Source organism: Miniopterus schreibersii, assembly GCF_964146895.1.
Source record: "Miniopterus schreibersii genome assembly, chromosome: 5".
NCBI classification, from domain to species: Eukaryota; Metazoa; Chordata; class Mammalia; order Chiroptera; family Miniopteridae; genus Miniopterus; species Miniopterus schreibersii.
Window position 1 is genome coordinate 60,520,768 of NC_138106.1, and position 18,525 is coordinate 60,539,292.

General features: G+C 35.7%; 1 protein-coding gene across 2 annotated transcripts in view; it reads left to right on the forward strand.

Moving 5' to 3' along the window:
- CBLB (Cbl proto-oncogene B) overlaps positions 1-18,525 on the forward strand; it is a 189,668-nt gene that overhangs the window by 13,873 nt on the left and 157,270 nt on the right. For both annotated transcript variants that reach the window (XM_081138560.1, XM_081138561.1), the window contains exon 3: positions 1,657-1,907. In XM_081138560.1, coding sequence (XP_080994686.1) covers positions 1,657-1,907 — 251 coding nt within the window. The remainder of the gene's footprint in view (positions 1-1,656; positions 1,908-18,525) is intronic.

Sequence of the window (18,525 nt, forward strand, 5' to 3'; positions counted from 1 at the left end):
ATTCACACATATCAGGGAACTGAGTACACTTTATACTTGGATTCTCTTCCGTTGTCCACATCTTCTTCCAGCTCTGGGTGCCACCAGACACATTCAGATGACCTGATTTGACCTGGACCTTCCTGGTCCTGTTGCTGGGCTAGTCAGCACCATGGGCACTTGAAGCATTCTTGAAGCCATTCTTTTATCACTACTGCTGACAATAATTTAACCAGCTCCAGAAGTGATGGTGCACTTCACACATACCTTCCGCTAAAGCCAAACCAAATGTATCTCCAACCCAAAACCTAACTAGCCAGATTCCAGAAATGCCCATGGCTACTTCAGTGCCAGCTGATAGTGTGATAGAAGGAAAGGCATACTAGAAAAAGATGGCAATCTTAACCAGTTGTGTTTAAAATGTCTTGCTCTTGAGAATTTTACAAAAAAAACCCCCCAAAATGAAGGTCTTAGAAGAGAGCCAAGTATCTGAGGGACCCTCAAGTTTACGCCTCACTGGCTTCTCAGTAAATGTGCCTGTATGTGTCCATTTTGCCTTTTGTAAGAGTGTACACCTTCACGCCCTGTATGGTCTTGTGCAATTCCCAGTGCTTTCATTAAATAATTAATTGGATGGTTCCTCATATCCTGGTTCAAGGGGTAAAGAATGAGATGTGTTAATTTTGAGTGAGTCACATGAACATGTGGAAGTGAGCACAGTAGTTGAATTACTCTGTTTTCTTGCCAGCAGGAGGTATTTTCAGTTCTGCAGGCCCTAAACACCCCAGTGGTTGTGTGGCACCTGACGGAATGCCCAGACCGTTACCCGGTGGCAGGTTTATAGGCACGGGAGATAATCTGGGGAGGTGGAAAAGACTTGTTCCAACCCGACACCCACTTACCACTTAGTGACTCAGCTGTTAAAACTGCACCCCTTTGTTTCATTCTCCTCAGGGTTGGAAACAATGCACCAAAACATTAATTAAAGTCTCTGAAAGCATTTTAGCCAGGAGTTCATTGTGGTAGAATAATACATAAATGCGAGGCATTGGTAACCGGCAGAAGAGGCTCATTTCCTCATTTTTATTTCAAAAAGAGACTGTTAGTGGTACTCAATAATGAGCACCCTGGAGTTCTATTAAGCCGCTGAACAATGAGACACTGTAGAAGGGAGTACGACCACTTTAGGGCTTGGAAGTAAAGGTATGACATTAAAAAGGAAAACTGAGCAAAAAACCCCCGAAACCAAAAATCTCATGCACACACAACAGTATGGTGATCACCAGAGGGAAAGTAGAGTGGGTGGAGGCAAGAGAAGGTGAAGGAGGGATAAACGGTGGTGGAAGGAGACTTGATGGGGTGGTGAACACCCAGTTCAGTATACAGATGATGTATTACAGAATCGTACTCCTGAAACCTGTATAATTTTATTAACCAATGTCACCCCAATAAATTCAATGGAAAAAACCAAATGGGAGAAGAAAATAGGATTACTTGTATTAAGATAGGTGCAAATATTTGTCAACTCTTTTTCGATTGGGGTTGGTAATTTCAAGATCGAAATTTGTATGATGGAAAGTGAAGAAATTGTACATAGTTCACTAAGTTGCTCAGTTTTTCTGCGAACGAAGGTATTGTGGTTCACATGGAATGTTTTATTTTTGTCTTTGTTTTTAGGTCAGACTGTGCCAAAATCCCAAGCTTCAGTTGAAAAACAGCCCACCATATATACTTGACATTTTACCTGATACCTATCAGCATTTGCGACTTATATTGAGTAAATACGATGACAACCAGAAACTTGCCCAGCTCAGTGAGAACGAGTATTTTAAAATCTACATTGATAGTCTAATGAAAAAGTCAAAGCGGGCCATACGACTCTTCAAAGAGGGCAAGGAGAGGATGTATGAGGAGCAGTCGCAGGACAGGTGAGAATATTTCTGGTTTTACTTCTTAGCCTTAAGGTCATCTGTGTTGCTCTTTGTTTCACAGGTCATAAATGTCACCATATGTTTGTACTTGGGGAAATGTCATTTTATTTGTGTATTTGCTTCTCACATTATTGTAGTTCTACAAAAACTTATGATAATAGCTCGTTTGTGAGACAGTGTTCTTTAATAGATATTATATTTTAGAGCAGTTTTAGATTTACAGAAAAATGACTTGGAAAGTACAGAGTTTTCATATACCCTTTCCTCCCACATTCAGTTATTCCTATTATTAATATCTTGCATAGTGTGGCACATATGTCACAGTTGATGAACCAATATTGATACAGAATTATTAACTAAAGTTCATGGTTTATATTAGGGTCCATTCTTTGTGTTGCACAGTTCTGTGGGTTTTGACAAATGTATAATGTCATGTACCTTCTATTACAGTGTCATATTAGGATAGTTTCGCTGCTCTAAATATACCCTGTGCTCGTCTCTATGGTTTAACCTTCTTAGAAAGTCATATGATGTTGAGCCCGGGCGGGCATGGCTCAGCGGTTGAGCATTGACCTGGGATCCAGGCAATCGGGGTTCGATTCCCGGTCAGGGCACATGCCCGGGTTGCGGGCTCGATCAATGACTCTCTCATCATTGATGTTTCTACCTCTCTCTCTCCCTCTCCTTTCCTCTCTCTGAGATCAATAAAGATATATTAAAAAAAAGTCATATGATGTTGATACCACGTAATAATGTAACATTTTCAGACTGGCTTCTTTCACTTAACAATCTGCATTTAAAGTTCCCCCATGTCTCTTCATAGCTTGACAGCTCATTTATTTTTATCACTGAAGAATACTAATTCCATGAGTATGCCACAGTTTGCTTACTCATATATCTGTTGACGGACATCTCAGTTCCAATTTTTGGCAATTATTGATAAAGCTGCTATAAATATTCATATATGGGTTTTTGTGTGGACATAAGCTTTTAACTCATTTGAATAAATACTTAGGGGCATGATTGCTTGATCTTATGGTAAGCATATGGTTAGCTTTGTAAGAAACTCCCAAACTGTCTTCCAAAGTGGCTGTCAAGTTTTACATCCCCGCCGGTAGTGAATGAGGGTTCCTGTTTCCATTTGATATTGGAGACACTGTCTTTAAGACAGTCTTGATTGAAAGTGTGGGTGTGATAGATGTAGGTGGGAGATATAGCTTCAATTCTCATACTTGTCCATTAAGTGAGAAACGACTGGGGTGGAAGAGATATCAACTGACTCCTTATTTTGTAGTCATAATTCTCTTGACTTAGAGACTCCTCATTAAAATTTGTTGTTTGGCTAATTTAATGTTAAATTTTCTGATCTACCTTAAACCAAATAAAGAAAATAATAAAAGCTTTTTATTTCTGGGATATTTTAAATATATTGAGGATATTCACTGGTAGTGCTGCTTTCCTTAGTTTTCAAACTGAAAAACAAAAACAGTATTAATTTAAATATATAATGTCTTAACATAGTTAAGTTGAATTTCAGTTTAAGATGCGTAATCTCTGTGGATTTTATTTTTCTTTTATATATATAGAAAAATCTCTAAAAAATCTCTTTCTTTCAGATCGAAAAAAGTAGCCCAATGAAACATAGGATTGTATAAGAAAAAATTCATTTATCTAGGTATGCAGACTCTGAATTTGTCTGTAAATACTAGCCAAACAAATAGCCTAGAGTGGTTCAAACATAGAAAAACCCTCTGCCAAATGTAAAATGGCATAAAGATTTACTTATTTCTAATTTGCTCTCTAAATTAGTTATGAACCCTAACATAATCATAGGAGTCTAACCAATTATGGAACTGTGGGTTCATCACTTGATATTCTTGGACCACAGTTTACATATCTTGAGGGCGGTAAATCATCCAATTGCCTTTTAGCTTTAAAGCTCTTAAGACTCTCTCCAGGACTACCCAGGGGAATTTGGATTGCCACAGGGAGCTAGAAGTAAGGTAAAGACACAGCGCAGTGATTGTTTCTTCTTAGAGAGCTTTCAAGGATGGCCAAGATACCAGAAGCCAGATGTTTGTTTAAAACTGTATTTTCACTTTGTAGATAGATCTTCCATTGATCTAATAAAAAAACTAAGTTGTTTTAGAAATATCTCTATAGTTCTTATTCAGATTTAGTAGCCTTGAAATTTTTCCTGGTCCAGCAAGGTAATCCATTAAATTTTACATTTTAAGGTGTTAGGACAGTGAGAAAGTGTGTAACTTCTAGGTCTAGGAATTTGAGTTGATACAGTGTTTTAATTTATTATATTAATACATGATGTGGTAAACTTGTATTCCACTTTTACATCTTCTATAGTAACTTGAAACATTTTTTCACGCATTAGATGTCTTGTAAACAACCATTTCATTTATAAATTTTGATATTTTTGGCTTTTTGTGTAGGAGCATATCATGGGGGCTCTATAAATTTTAGTTGCTTGTGTATAGATTTCCATAGATGAAGATAGATTGCATAATGCTGACTATGTTGAGACTACTTTTTAAATACTGTTGTTTAAGTGTCCAAGTAAATTTTGTCACTCTCTTAAATTCAACCCTAAGACAAAGTTTATTAGTTTCTGTGCTGGTCTAGCATTCCTAATTGGATTTTACTGTCATTCGTGTCCCATATTCTAATAATGTTCTGTGGCCAGTTGTTTTTATGCAAAACTTACATTTGATAAGCGTCGAATCATAATTCATATGGACCATTTTGATTTATGGTATCTTTTGGTAGAAATTCGTTTTTACACATTCACTTCCAGATTCCCTTAGAATTCCAAATGCGAGCTGAGGGTAAAGTGTGCCATTGTATATGGAGCTCTTGGCATTTTGCTCTATAGAATATAAAATAAACTATTAAAAATGTTATCATAGTTGTTAGGCAACAGAGTATTCTAGTTAGTAGAATGACTCTTATCTAACATGTATGACACACTAATTATTGGGAATATTATAAATTCCCTGAACAATCTTTTTAATTATGCAAATAGTGTCACTAAAGACATTAGTACTATTAGGCTAAAAATACAAGGCAGTCATAGTAGAAATAGTAATTTGGAATTCATTGACTAAACCAGTATTTTCTCTAGTGATTTGGTACTTTATTGAAGAAAATTATGCTGGATGAGTACATGAATCAAAATGTTTATTTTAATGTTCTTGTATGAAAAATAAACTGTGACTTTGTTTTAAATTAAGGGCAAATAGGTAAAATTCAAGTATCAATTTTGAACCAGCTCTGTTTTAATGAGTAGCCTGAGTTTTTGAAGCAGTTCAACATACATGTGATAAAAATATGAACAAATAGAAAAATAAATATGGCAAATGGCACAGAATGTATTTCCTGTATAGAAGGCAAGAGGCAGGAATTACAGGGAAGTGTGTTTACTACTGAGATAGGAAGGAAGGGCACACCGTGCGAGCCTCTTGCTTTGAGAATGGGTGGTAGAGGCAGGCTGCGTGCCTTGCTTGACTTTTACAGTAAAGCTCTTCTTTCTCTAGGCTCACTTTTCCCCAGTGTTTCTTTTGTTTTCTCCCTACCTGCAATTGAACCTCACACTGAGTTAGTGCTTCCCCAGCTGAGTGCCTAAACCATTCTGAGCGGATATTTCTGGGAAGAGTAATTCAGTGATTTTTGGCACACAAAGTTTTGTGCCTATCTCTGGGGTGGGGGTTGGGGATCTGTGGAGAAGGGAGAATTTACAGTTTGAAACACAGAGAAGAGAAACTTACCATATTGCTTCAAGTTTTAGTGGCAAAAGCAAAATGGGTGTGAAAGTAGGCAGTGGTAGCTGACAAATGCTAACACTGATGGAGGTGCCTTCCTTCAGTGACTTCAGTGGTGGCTTCATCAGATGACCATTTTACTAGTGAATTGTACTCTTTCATATAAAAAGTTATGCATTAATCACAGGCTCTGCAAGGCCTGGTGTGGGACACTGTTTTTAAGAACACCCAGAGGTGATGGTCTAATAATATTCACATTTTCCATGTTTTAGAACTGCTTCAGTGAACCAGAGCGCTATAACCCATTTTTTTCCCTCCCACACACTGGTTTACAACCCCTGAAAAAAAAAACAAAAGTCAACTGAGGTGTTAAATAGCTCTGTGTTTGAAAACCTATCTGTGAAGAAAATAAAGGCTTTTAAAATATTTGTGCCAGAGAGTAATACATAGCTATTGTGTTATCATTAATGTCATTTCAAAGCCCTGGGCCATTTCTTATGCACATGTATTGTACAAAACAAACCATAGTTTGTATAGCTTGTATACTAATATTCCAATTAAGACGTGTTTTTAGAAGTATTTTGACATCAAAAGATTAGTTCTAGAAGATGATTGCCTTTATTTAAAATCTTTCAGGAAAAGATCTTTTCTCCATTGACATTGGACTGAAGAAAGAACAGAACAATGTATAACCTGTTCCATTAATCAAGTGCCTTTCCTCCTAAAGAGCTACAGATCACTATGCCTGCTGTTATGTCTGTTGTAATGAATGAGCTAGTGTACCAAGAACACTGTGGAAGTGATGTATTAAAGATACGTGGTTAAGTTGAAAGTTAAAGAGCAACAACATTAGTTACAACAATAACAACAATTAAAGCAGCAACAAAACACAAGGCTGCAAACAAGCCTATATTCTTTCCCGGTAGCACTGTATGACAACATTGCTTTGACCAAACAATAATGTTGCATTAATTTAAATATTTATGTACGTATAAACACAAAACATGTTGTTACATGGTCATCAGAGTAGTTCTGAAAATCCTCATGGGTTTTCTGTTTAATAGCCTTGTTTGTAATGTCACTTAGTTCCACATTTTCTCCTAGGCAGCTCTTTACATATGAGAAGGAAGTGAGGAAAGAGTGCTGTTGAACTGAGTGCAAAAATATCATGGTCTGATGCCATTTCTGCTCCAAGTATTCTTTTTAACCTTTGTTGGTTTTCTGACTCCTATCTCTTTTTTCAGCTTTTAAATTATTTTCTGGATATTCACAGTATTTTTTGGCTCAAATATGTCAACATCATAGAAGGAATATGTAGTTTGTTTCAGACCAATGCTGCTATTGCTACAATAGTTTATTAAATAGTTTTTCAAATTCAGTAGTAGTTTATGGTGAAAATATTATTTCTGTTATCTCAGTAATCATTTTCAGGAGAATTAATCACGGGGTTATGTCTTTTGTAAATAATTTGTGCGCTATCAAGTTCATTCCATTCTATGAAATATCTATTTAATGATACATGATGGAATGGCTTATAGTTTTTGTAAAAAATAATCTTACATTTAAAAAATTAATCTAGTCTATTTCTCTTTATTTACAAATGGTGAAAATTGCAGTTCTTTTGCATTTCATGAGGACATGGGATACTTCCAAGTAGAAAAACATGATTTCTAAATAATTCAAAATAGGTTATTGATCTTTTTTGAACACAAGTATTTTAATATAAACATACACAGTTGCTGTTTAACTTTTCTTCTCTATATATTTTTTTACATTCTAGGCTTTTTTCCCCCCATTTCAGTGGAAGACTAGAGGAATTAAAAGATTTTAATTTTTAATATTTTAAAATGATAATTTATAACTTGGATTCGGAGGACAAATAGTAGTCAGTCCTTTTACGTAGCAGTGTGTCTGCCAGGCTGGAAATGGAATTTTTTTAAAGAAAATTTGAACATCTTCCTGAGATTTACTTATCGTAAATGAATAAAAAGTTTATTAAGTTTTGATAAGAATGCCTTTATTCATATTTCAAACATCTGGGAGATGTGAATGTACTTTTCTAAAGTTTGGAAATGAAGGAGCTTATTTCTTTAACACACTGTGAAAGTAGAGGCCACAAGAAAGTTATTTAGACAAATGTTTTCAAGTTAAACAAAGGGAGTCTGTTAGAGGAGGCAGGTGAGAACTTGCAGGACCTTTGACTGTTAAAGACTTCATGGCTAACCTTATCCATGCTTCTTTGCTAACCAGATACAATGTAATTTTCTTGTTGATTTTCATGTAAGTGAAAAGTGAAAGGGGTTTCCCCAGCAGTTTCCTCTTTGGGTTACAATTTCAAAATACAAAATAATACAAATTATTCAGATATAACTTTAAACTAAATCCACTGTTTTTAAATACAACAATTACATTTAATCCATTCATTTGCTATTTATTATATTTACCTTTTTTTTTTTTTCCAGCCCTGTGTTAATACCATTCAGCCCCCAACTCCTGGTTTATTAGCTGTGAAAATTATTATTGCAATGTATTTAATTTCCCTCCAAGTCAAATTATCTATTATACACACATGATATTTTGATTTTAAAATTGGAGAATTTTTTTTCTTGCAATATAGAGTTCATCTAATGTTTATAAATTCCTGAGAGTGATAACCGTTGTGTTATAAGACAGTAAGCCAACTCACAAGACTCAAGTGAACTTGGCTTTATGGTTGAATACCTTTTATGTTTTCAGTCTTAAGGCAGCTTATTAAAATTGATGTTTTCCTTTCACTAAATATCTGGTGACATTCAAATTTGATAATTAAAATCCAGAAGCACTTAAGAAAGAATGCCTGTTTTTAGTTTCATAATAACAATACTCCCACAGAGAAGGCTGATGAGTGATGTCTTTCAAGTGGCAGATTTGTTATTTAGTTAAAGAAAGCTCCTTTGGCAGTTTCTTACAAAACTAAATTAAAGTCTGTTTATAAAACAGACAAGCTGCAGTGATAATCCTATAGCCAGAGGAATGCTTGGAAATCTAGCCCTAGAAGCATCTTTTTGTTTTTGTTTTTTTGGTGATTTAATGAAAAAGTGAAGTTTCCAGAAATCCAAACAGATTAGCATTGAACACTAATTGAGTAGGTCATAAAAATGTATTCCTCTCTGACTGTTTTGCAGTACAGTGCTTCAGAAATACCCATTTTTTCAAACTTGTTTTTAATATTAACCTTTGGTCTCTTTAAATTCATAGTTCAAGCTTGAGTTCTTGTTGGAGTTTGCATTTATACACATATAGTTTTCAGGAGTCACACATGGGGTTATTACAGAATTCAGATAATGCAGAGATTGAGATTGCCTGTGTCGTTTGGTTGGAACACTGAGGAACAGAGGATGCTTCCAGGACTCTCAGCTTCTGGTGGCCTCAGGCATTTCTTGGCTTGTGGCAGCATAACTTCAGTCTCTGTCATCTATCACCTGGTGTTTTCCTCTATGTACCTGTGTCCAAATTTCTCTCTTATAAGAATACCAGTCATATTGGACCAGGGCCTAGCCTGATGACCCTGTCTTAACTTTATTACATCTACTAAGATCTTATTTCCAAATAAGGTCACATTCACAGGTAGGGTGGAAGTTAGGATTTCCATATATCTTTTTAAGGGACAAAATTCACTGTAAGTGACCAAATATGGCAGTGTAAAATTTATAGTAAGGAGGGGAAGAAAGTTGAAACTAGAATGTGTGTCATGGAAGTGTGAAAACTTTGCTTGGTAGAAGATAATGCCAAACAAAAGTACTTAAAATATATTTTTTTGAATGGCTTGTAGCTTAAATATTTTTGTAGGCTTTTTTTTTTCAGGTTTATAATAAGCATGGTGAATTAATTTATCAATTAATTTTTGTGTAAATATTGAATAGCATAGTGAATTCAACTTTTACCAATAAAATTTTTATATATATTGACATAACTGAATTTATAAGTATCTTGTTATAACAAGCGTTCTTACTGATTTTAATATGTAAAATACCATCTCTTTAGGAATTATTAATGCTATAAATGTATACATTTAATTAAAAGTTATAATATTAATTGCCCTGATTATCCTTGATTAAGAATTTCTGTTTTATTTTTTTATTTTGTGATAAACTCTGGAAGATTAAGTAAAATATTTAATTATGACTTACATCATTACCATTAAATCTGTTTATAAAATTTTCTGTATTGCAAATAATAAAAAAAAGGCCGGAGGTGTTTTCTGTGTTGGTGGCATAGAAAAGGGTACAATGCACATTCACTTTTTGTTTCTCGAATAGTAAGGTAAAAGGCATTTTAAGTTTGATTTCAAATTAAGATGTTAGAGAATCAGTTCAGGGCTTTTAGTTTAAACAAGAGTAAATATTTGTGCTAAAAATGGTGTGTTGCTTGGCTTAAACCTGAGGTCTGCAAACTGATCAGAGCTGGATAGTAAACATTTTGCACTTGGCCAGATCGCCTCTGGCAACTGCTCACTTCTGCTTTTATAGTAGGAAAGGAGACATAGACAATATGTAAATGAATTGGAAAGGCTGTGTTTTAATAAAACTTTATTTACAAACACATGTGGTAGACCAAATTTGTCCTGTGGGCCATAGTTTGCCAGCTCTTGGCCTAAAGTGTTAACCTAAATTTTGGAGGGTGAAATTTTAAAAGTGTTTTATCAACATGGACTGAGTAAGTTGCATGACTTAGAAATGTGTTTGGCTAAAAGTTCCAGTACCTAACCAATAGTAGCTTATATACAGGGATATACGGAGTGGGCAAAAGTAGGTTTACAGTTGTGAGTGACATTCTTCTGAGTGAATAAAGGTGCTGTAATAATCATAACCTACGTCTGCTTCCATATGAACAACTATAAACCTGTTTTTGCCCACCCCGTGTATCTCTCAACAGTGCCATCAGACACCCAGGCTCTTTCTGGCTTTGTAATCTCCTCTCTTAGTATTTGGGTTTGTCATCATTCTGGTCGCCTCATGGTGGTAGAATTCCTGCTGCGGCCCCAGGACTGAGGGAAGAAGGGCAGCCCCACACATGCCTGTCCTCTTTATCTTTAATTGAAAAGCTGCCCGGGAACCTTGCCACCGACTTGCTCCCTCCAGCCGACTCCTCTTAGGTCATCTCAGGCCTGAAAAAATGGGACACCCAGAAAAATAGTGAAAACTGGAGTGTAAATGTTTTCTATTCTTGTTGGCCTTCTAGGAAAATAATATTCAAAAATAAAAGAAGGCACAAATATACTGAGATAGTTGTATCAAACCCATTATCCCGTAAAAGAGCAGTTGTTTTCTTTCTTCCTTGAGTATTACCTCATTCTTAAACCTGACTACATTTTAGACCCAAATAACTGAAAACAAACTATTAGTGAGTTAGGAAGACTGAAGTTTTGTTTTATAAGAACTATATTGTTATCTGTGTTATGAATGTCTATACCGCAGAGACGAGTGGTAAATATTCCAATTCCATTTTCTATCTAGAGATGCGAAATTGAGTGGAGGTGACATGACTGACAGGAAGTGTATACTCACATGTGATACATTTCTAATGATGTTTCATTACCACTTGCGTGCATGAGCCTGCAGCTGTTCACATCTGACGGTATCTGCATTGGAAACCCTTTTTCAAGTTTGTTTCAGGAGGACTCATTTGAACAATTAGCGCATTTTATACTTGTGAGAATGAGGTGTGTTTTCTCATCTTTACACCAGTGTTAATATTGTCTGTCAAATGGTCAGTAAATGCAGCTTTGTTTTTTTTTTAAACAAGACAACTTCAATTTATTAAATTCAGGATTATTTAAAACTTCATTTCTCGCCTGGCTGGGCGTGGCTCAGCGATTGAGCATTGACCTATGATCCAGGCGATCGGGGTTCGATTCCCGGTCAGGGCACATGCCCGAGTTGTGGGCTGCAGCCAATCAATGACCCTCTCATCATTGATGTTTCTCTCTCTCTCCCCCTCTCCTTTCCTCTCTGTGAAATCAATAAAAATATATTAAAAACAAACAAACAAACAAAAACAAAACTTCATTTCTCAAGCATGCCTTCTTCCCTCCCTCTCTCCTTCCCTCTCCCCCGCCCCTTGTGAAATGTTGCCTGCGATTTTTTAAGCTTTTAATTTCTCTAGATAAGCAGGGTGTTTTTTCCTTTAAGGAAATAGGAAAGATTACCTACTTTTTTTCCTGAGATATATTAATGAAAATAAAATGTTAGCTTATTTTGCAGATGCTGCAAACACTTCATTCTGGTTAGCCAGTTCTCATTTATCTGATTAAGGGAGGTTTGCATGGATTCAAGGCCTGAGAAACAGCAAATTCTCCTTACCAAATTTTGTGGGGGTTTTTCCCTATAAAATTTTAATTTTAGTTTGTTCTCCCCACAGTTGGATATATAAAAGTTGTTTTTATAAAGCATCTGAAGTCTTGAAGTTGCTAATGAATCATAGTTTTCCACTTTATCAGTACTTGGTAAACTACAGCCTGTGGGCCAGATCCAGCATGCACTTTTTTCTATAAACAAAATTTCAGTGGCACGTGTACTTGCCCATTCTGACTACAGTGACAGAAATGAGTAGTTGCCACAGGTACTGTATAACTTACTGACTCCTGCACTATCGATGTAATCTTCTATCGCAGTCTTAGAAACTTGGCATTTATAAACTTAAACATTTTCTTTGTCTTGATATTCTTTTCTCCCCTATTTCTGCCAGTGTTGCTTAGGAATTACTCACCATTGTGATCCTCTAAGGGCAATAAAAAAAGTTAATGGCAAGTAGTAATGATTGAGAGCTAAAGCCCTCTTAGACCCCCATTTTCTATCTTATGTCAGTTTTCTGATGTATAAGATAATTTTTTAAAGTGCAATAAATTTAAACTCTTTTGTAGGTTTTTTAGAACACAAGATATGTCTCTAATGTCTTTGGCAGTCATCTAGTGTAACGCTTCCCTGCATAGTCCATGGAACAGATGATGCATTCTGGTTCTCTAGAATGATTAAGCACAGACCCCTGGCTTCCCACAATACTTCTGTCTTTACCAGTTGGGACCTGAGTAGCCACATTTTTTAAAAGTGCCCTAGATATTTCTGATAACCTGCCTGCTCTTAGAATTGCCAAGTAAAATCATGTTTTATATATACGTTATGAGGGATCATTGAGATGGCACAGATGGGACTAGAATCCTGGATCCGTTCAGAACTCTCTTCACTTTACTAAGCTTGCCGTCATCACTGCAGGGATCCACTCCCACTCCTGTTATTGTAAAGGATCCCTGAGAAAGATAAGTTTCTGTAAGGCCTTTGAAGGAATATTGTTGGAAAAGAAAGATTGAACTTCTCTTTTTATATCCATTTCAGATTGGTTTAATCCAGCGATTTTCAGCCAGTGTGCCACAAGAATTTTTAAAATATGCAGTACCTGACTGGTTAGTTAGGGATAATGACCTCTTTTCCCTTAGATTGTCACATAAAAAATGACAACAGCCAACACAACAATGTCCGCCTGGTGTGAATGAATCAAAATTATACCTGTTTTTTTGTCAGATCTGCAAAATATATAGTTTTTGGTGTGCCGCAGGATTTTACTCATTAGTTTATGTGTGCCATGAGGTGAAAAGGTTGAATATTGCTGGCCTAACCCCTGTTCTTAGAATACCTTTGTGTGCTAGCCTTTCATCTTGCCATTTTCCCTTCTTCTATGTGCCTGTGTATGCAGGTCCTTTTTCTTATTATTGATAGAGGTAAAGCTTCCACTCTGGCCCCATCCCCGTCTTGTTTCATTTTCTGAACACCCTAGCCAAAATGTATCTTTTTCCTCTGACTATAGCATTTGTCAAGGTCCTTTATGTGGCATTAAACTACATATTGTCAGATATTTTTATCTTTTTAAAATGGTGATAAGAAAGGTCATTTTAAATGTCTCCTAAGTTCTTTAAAGACAAAATTCACTTTTTCTCCTATGTTTCTCCGACAGTATCCAGAACAGCATTCCATAGTTGGCAAATAGTCATAGAAATATATGATTATTTCTCTAGAATTGCTGTAGGATTATTTGAAAATCCTGATTTTTTATTCCTTGATTATGATCTACTAGGGCCTATAAACAAGAGAAAATGAAAGCGTCACATGGGAAACTTTAGTAAAGTGGCCAAAGGCTGCCTTGTAGAATTTTTGAATATCAGCTTCAGATTTGCCAATGAGGGCCACTGATTTTAGAAGGGAAAAAACGTCCATCAACATACTAGTACCATTATTTAGAGTAATTATATTTTCAAACAATTCTTAATTCTGTGTGTATGCAAACTGTTCTTAATGTAGTGACATTTTTGGATAAAGTTGGTGAAGTTACTTGACTTGGAAGCACATCTTTTTAAAAAATTTATCTTTATTGTTGAAAGTATTAGAGATGTCCCTTTTTTCCCCATTGATCCCCTCCACCCCACACCCACTCCCTGCCGTAGGCCTTCACCACACTAATGTCTGTGTCCATGGGTTATGCATATATGCACATGGTTAATCTTTCCCCACCCACCTCCACCTTCCCTCCGAGATTTGTCAGTCTGTTCCGTGCTTGTGTGTCCCTGAATCTATTTTGTTCATAAGTTTATTATGTTCTTTAGATTCCACATATAAGTGAGATCATGTGATGTTTGTCATTCTCTGCCTGGCTTATTTCTCTTACCATAATATTCTCCAGTTCCTTCCATACTGTCCCGAATGGTACGAGATCCTTCCGCTTTACAGCTGCGTAGTATTCCATGGTGTAAATGTCCCACAGCTTTTTTATCCACTCATCTACTGATGGGCACTTGGGCTCTTTCCAGATCTTATGTAGTGTAAATTGTGCTGCTATGAACATAGGGGTGCATATATTCTTTCTGATTAGTGTTTCAGGATTCTTAGGATATATTCCTAGAAGTGGGATCACTGGACCAAAAGGCAGGTTCCTCAAAAAATTAAAACTGGAACTGGAAGCACGTTTTTAATGGAATGTCCTTGTGGTTACCCTTAATATCTATAAAATGAATCCCTGAAAAATTCACCATCCTGCTTGTTCCCACAAATTATGCATGGTAATGAGCATATTTCATGGCTCTTCTACTGACTGATTAGTTCTCCTTCTGAGCTCTTATGAGTGTTTTCACTTCCTCTTATTCTTATTTTAACATTTCTTCAAAGACCGTTTTTGTTTCTCTGCTGTGTTGTATTTATGACTCTGAATACACAGGACTTTTCAGCAACTGGGGAATCCTCCAAAAAAAATCTATGCTTTCGACTTGAATAGTCCAGTTTCATTTGGCATATATTATTGACAGAAGTGCTTCATTTTTATAGCTTTCTGTGTAGCAGATGGTCCTTATATCATTTACGACTCTTCAGGGAGTGCATAAGTACACGTGCACCAATAAAAAACTGCTTATTAGGGTAAGCCTCTTGTCTTCTTATTGATGGGGTTCCCCAAAACAGATAAGGATTTCCAAACTTGGAAATTAATCTTCAGATTTTAGCTAACATTTTATTTGTATTTATGTATTTACTTAACTGCCACCTCTCTTCCTTTTTCTTAAAGGCAAGCTTGGATGGTTGGATCTGATATTCTTGCCATATATGCTGCTTTTTTTCTTTCTTTTTTTGGCAGGAGCATACCAGCTCTAAGGGACATCTGAGACATTTTGAATATGTAGACAGGGCTTTTAAAGAAAGGAATGGCTGTTCTCTTTTATCAGCCATGCAGACTTAGAAACAGACTTTAAAGGAAAACAGAGGCATGTGTGTTCTCACTGTGTGTTATTGTTGCGCCCCCTCACATAGCTGTGAGGATTTGTCAGCAGTTTGTTTTGACTCACTATGCCAAGGTGGGGGTGGTTTTCTGTGTTTTTGTAAGTTAACTAGTGTGGGATGTCAGTAATCTCAACTTTACCATTTTGATTGGCCTCGATCCACCCTTTTCCCAGGCCACATTTTAGTACTAAAACTTGCTCTAGAATATTTGCCAAATAGCTATTCTTTTCCAATTACCCTGGAGGTCAAAATTGATCCTTAAGATACACAGGGTAGGACAAAAGTAGGTTTTTCACAGTTGTTCATATGGAAACTAATACAATAATTAATAAATAATAATATAAGAATAAACTGTGTTTGGCTTTCTCACAGCTGTAAACCTACTTTTCCCTGCCCTGTATGCTCTCTCTGGTTTCATGTTACCTCTGTGGTGTGTTCATGATATTTCTGTAAATTAATGTGGGAACCTCCTTGAATTATCCTTTTTAATTGATCTTCATAGTTCTTCTTACATAATGAAATTCAATTTTATTTATTACGGCAAGATTAGGAAGTCTCCTAAGTTGAAATTTCATTTGTGGAGAGTTGGTTTTAGATACAGAGAATGGGGACAGAGTGTTTTGATCAGGGGTGAGGAAGTCTTTGGTAGCATCTGAAAGAGAAAACGGAGCTCCTGGATCTGATGGAATGGGTCTTCTGATTTTAGAAACCATTAGCAAGGATAGGGTGGTCCAGCAGATCTGTTTACCCATTTATTGTTTCCTAAGAGAAATAGCACTCTAGGGAGTTGTGCACATGGTGGTCCTAGTACATCTGTGACATGATTTTAAGGTTGGAAAGTAAAGCTTTATATATGAGATACAAAAGGCAAACAGTGTTTTCCTTTAGTCACTCAAGATAACCATTATATTTAAAGATCAGTGTAGCTGTCTTAGGTTGCTGATAATATTCTATTGTGTAACAAACAGCTCTTTATTTACTTTATTTATGTGGGATTAAGTTTATTTATGTGGAATTAAAATTAAAACAGCTCTTTATGTGGTATTAAAATAACTAGAATTCTTTTAGCATTTTTAGTATTTAGCATTAAGAGACAGATGGCAAGTAAACAAGGCGAAAGACTTTATTTGCTGTATTACATTCTCCAGCTACAGTAAAGAATTTTAATTAGATGTTATTTTAAGAGGTTTCCAATTCACTGCAGGTCATTGAAGCTTGGACAGAGCAAAATGTGCACCACGTATTTTAATATGTCAACAATCTATTGCATGGGGTTGAAAGTTCATCTGGAACTAGAGGTTATATTTTTAAGAATGTGAAAATTTTTCTGGGTGCCAGTGTGCCGTAGAGTAAAACTCTTTTTCTACTTAATTTAAGTAATGCCATTTTAAATTTCTAGTGGGAGTTCTGAATCAAGTTGGTATAAACATTTAAAAATTTCTTCTGGTACCTTACCTCCTTTTTAGTAAGCTCATGTTCATTTTTCTTCATGGTGATTATGATTATTTTTTATTTCCCACAGCTCTACTGGAGATTTTCTTCACTGTGAGAGAGTAGTTGTTAAATAATCCAAAATTCAGTTTTTCAGTTTTCACAATGAATTTTTGTAAAATATGACTTCAGAGTTTTTTTGTTTTTTTTTTTCAGATTGAAGCTAGTTTTTAGAACTCTTCAGTGTAGGAAAATAAATTAATATATAAAGCTATCTAAGGTTATTCTTTGTAGAATTACATATTTCTTTTCATTTGTGCAAATAATATGAAGATATTAGAAAAACATTTGCTTCTCACCATTAAAATAACAGTAAAGAGTCTTGAAAAATGTCTGGTGCTGTTAGTTCATGTAGGTTAACAAGTAATACGCAAAAGGCAGACTGTCCTTCAGTTGCAAAACATTACACAGTTTGTATAACTCACCAACTCAGGATGGCATGAATTCATGGTTTACTTGGTGAATAAAAATAGCTTCTTATGAAAGGTCGAATAGATGATTTTCTCCTCAACATTACAGCATTTATGGAGACTGTAGTCTCTCGTGATATGGTTGTAGTAGAGTTAAAATTGCAAGGTAACCTTCTTAATTGGTATAAACTTAGACAAAATAACATTAGAATTTTGAAAAAGACCACACATTATGCGTATTGTTTTTTTAACCCGAGTGAGTCCTTTTTCTTTCTTTCTCATTTTGCGTTTGTAATCAACCTATATAGTTAATTTTGTGCTAAAATTTGTTTTATTATTATTATTTTTAAATATATCTTTATTGATTTCAGAGAGAGGAAAGGAGAGGGAGAGAGAGAGATAGAAACATCAATGATGAGAGAGTCATTGATTGGCTGCAGCCCCCAACCCGGGCATGTGCCCTGACCGGGAATTGAACCCTGAACCCTGATCGCCTGGATCCTAGGTCGACGCTTAACCGCTGAGCCACGCCCGGCCGGGCCTAAAATTTGTTTTAAATACAACATGATATCAATGTTATGTAGCTCATCCCTCTTTCCTCTTTTGCCTGTATTAATTTTCTGGTTTCTCTTTAATTGCTAGAAATATTTTTGTGTTTCCTTTAGCTCTTTTGTTGGTTTAAATAGAATTTAGCATTGTGTTATTGGAAAAATACCAACTACTGTGTACAGCTATGTAAGAAGCAGCTTCTTGGACTCTGAGTGAAAGCCCTAAAAAATTACCATCAGGAAGTCTGTTGTACTATTGTATTATGGGGTTTTAAGTATTGTTTCTCCAAGCGAAATCAAGAGAATAAAGGAAGTGCAGAGCCCTGACATTCTTATTTAGGTTAGATTTTCCCTGTGTAACCTGTTCTTTTATTGTCAGGGTTTAACCTAGTCCATAAACATTTTGTTTCTAAATTCTTGAGCTCATTTAAATATACTGTGGGGATGTTTTGATGAAGGTTTTAAGGATGTGGAGTTAAAGATCTCTTTTGCAGAAAGAAAAAAATATCAGTAGCAAAACAGAAGGGCTATTTAATGGATAATTTGAGAAGTTAAATTTATTCTGGATCTGGTAACCTTAAGATCTAGAAAAATAGTAA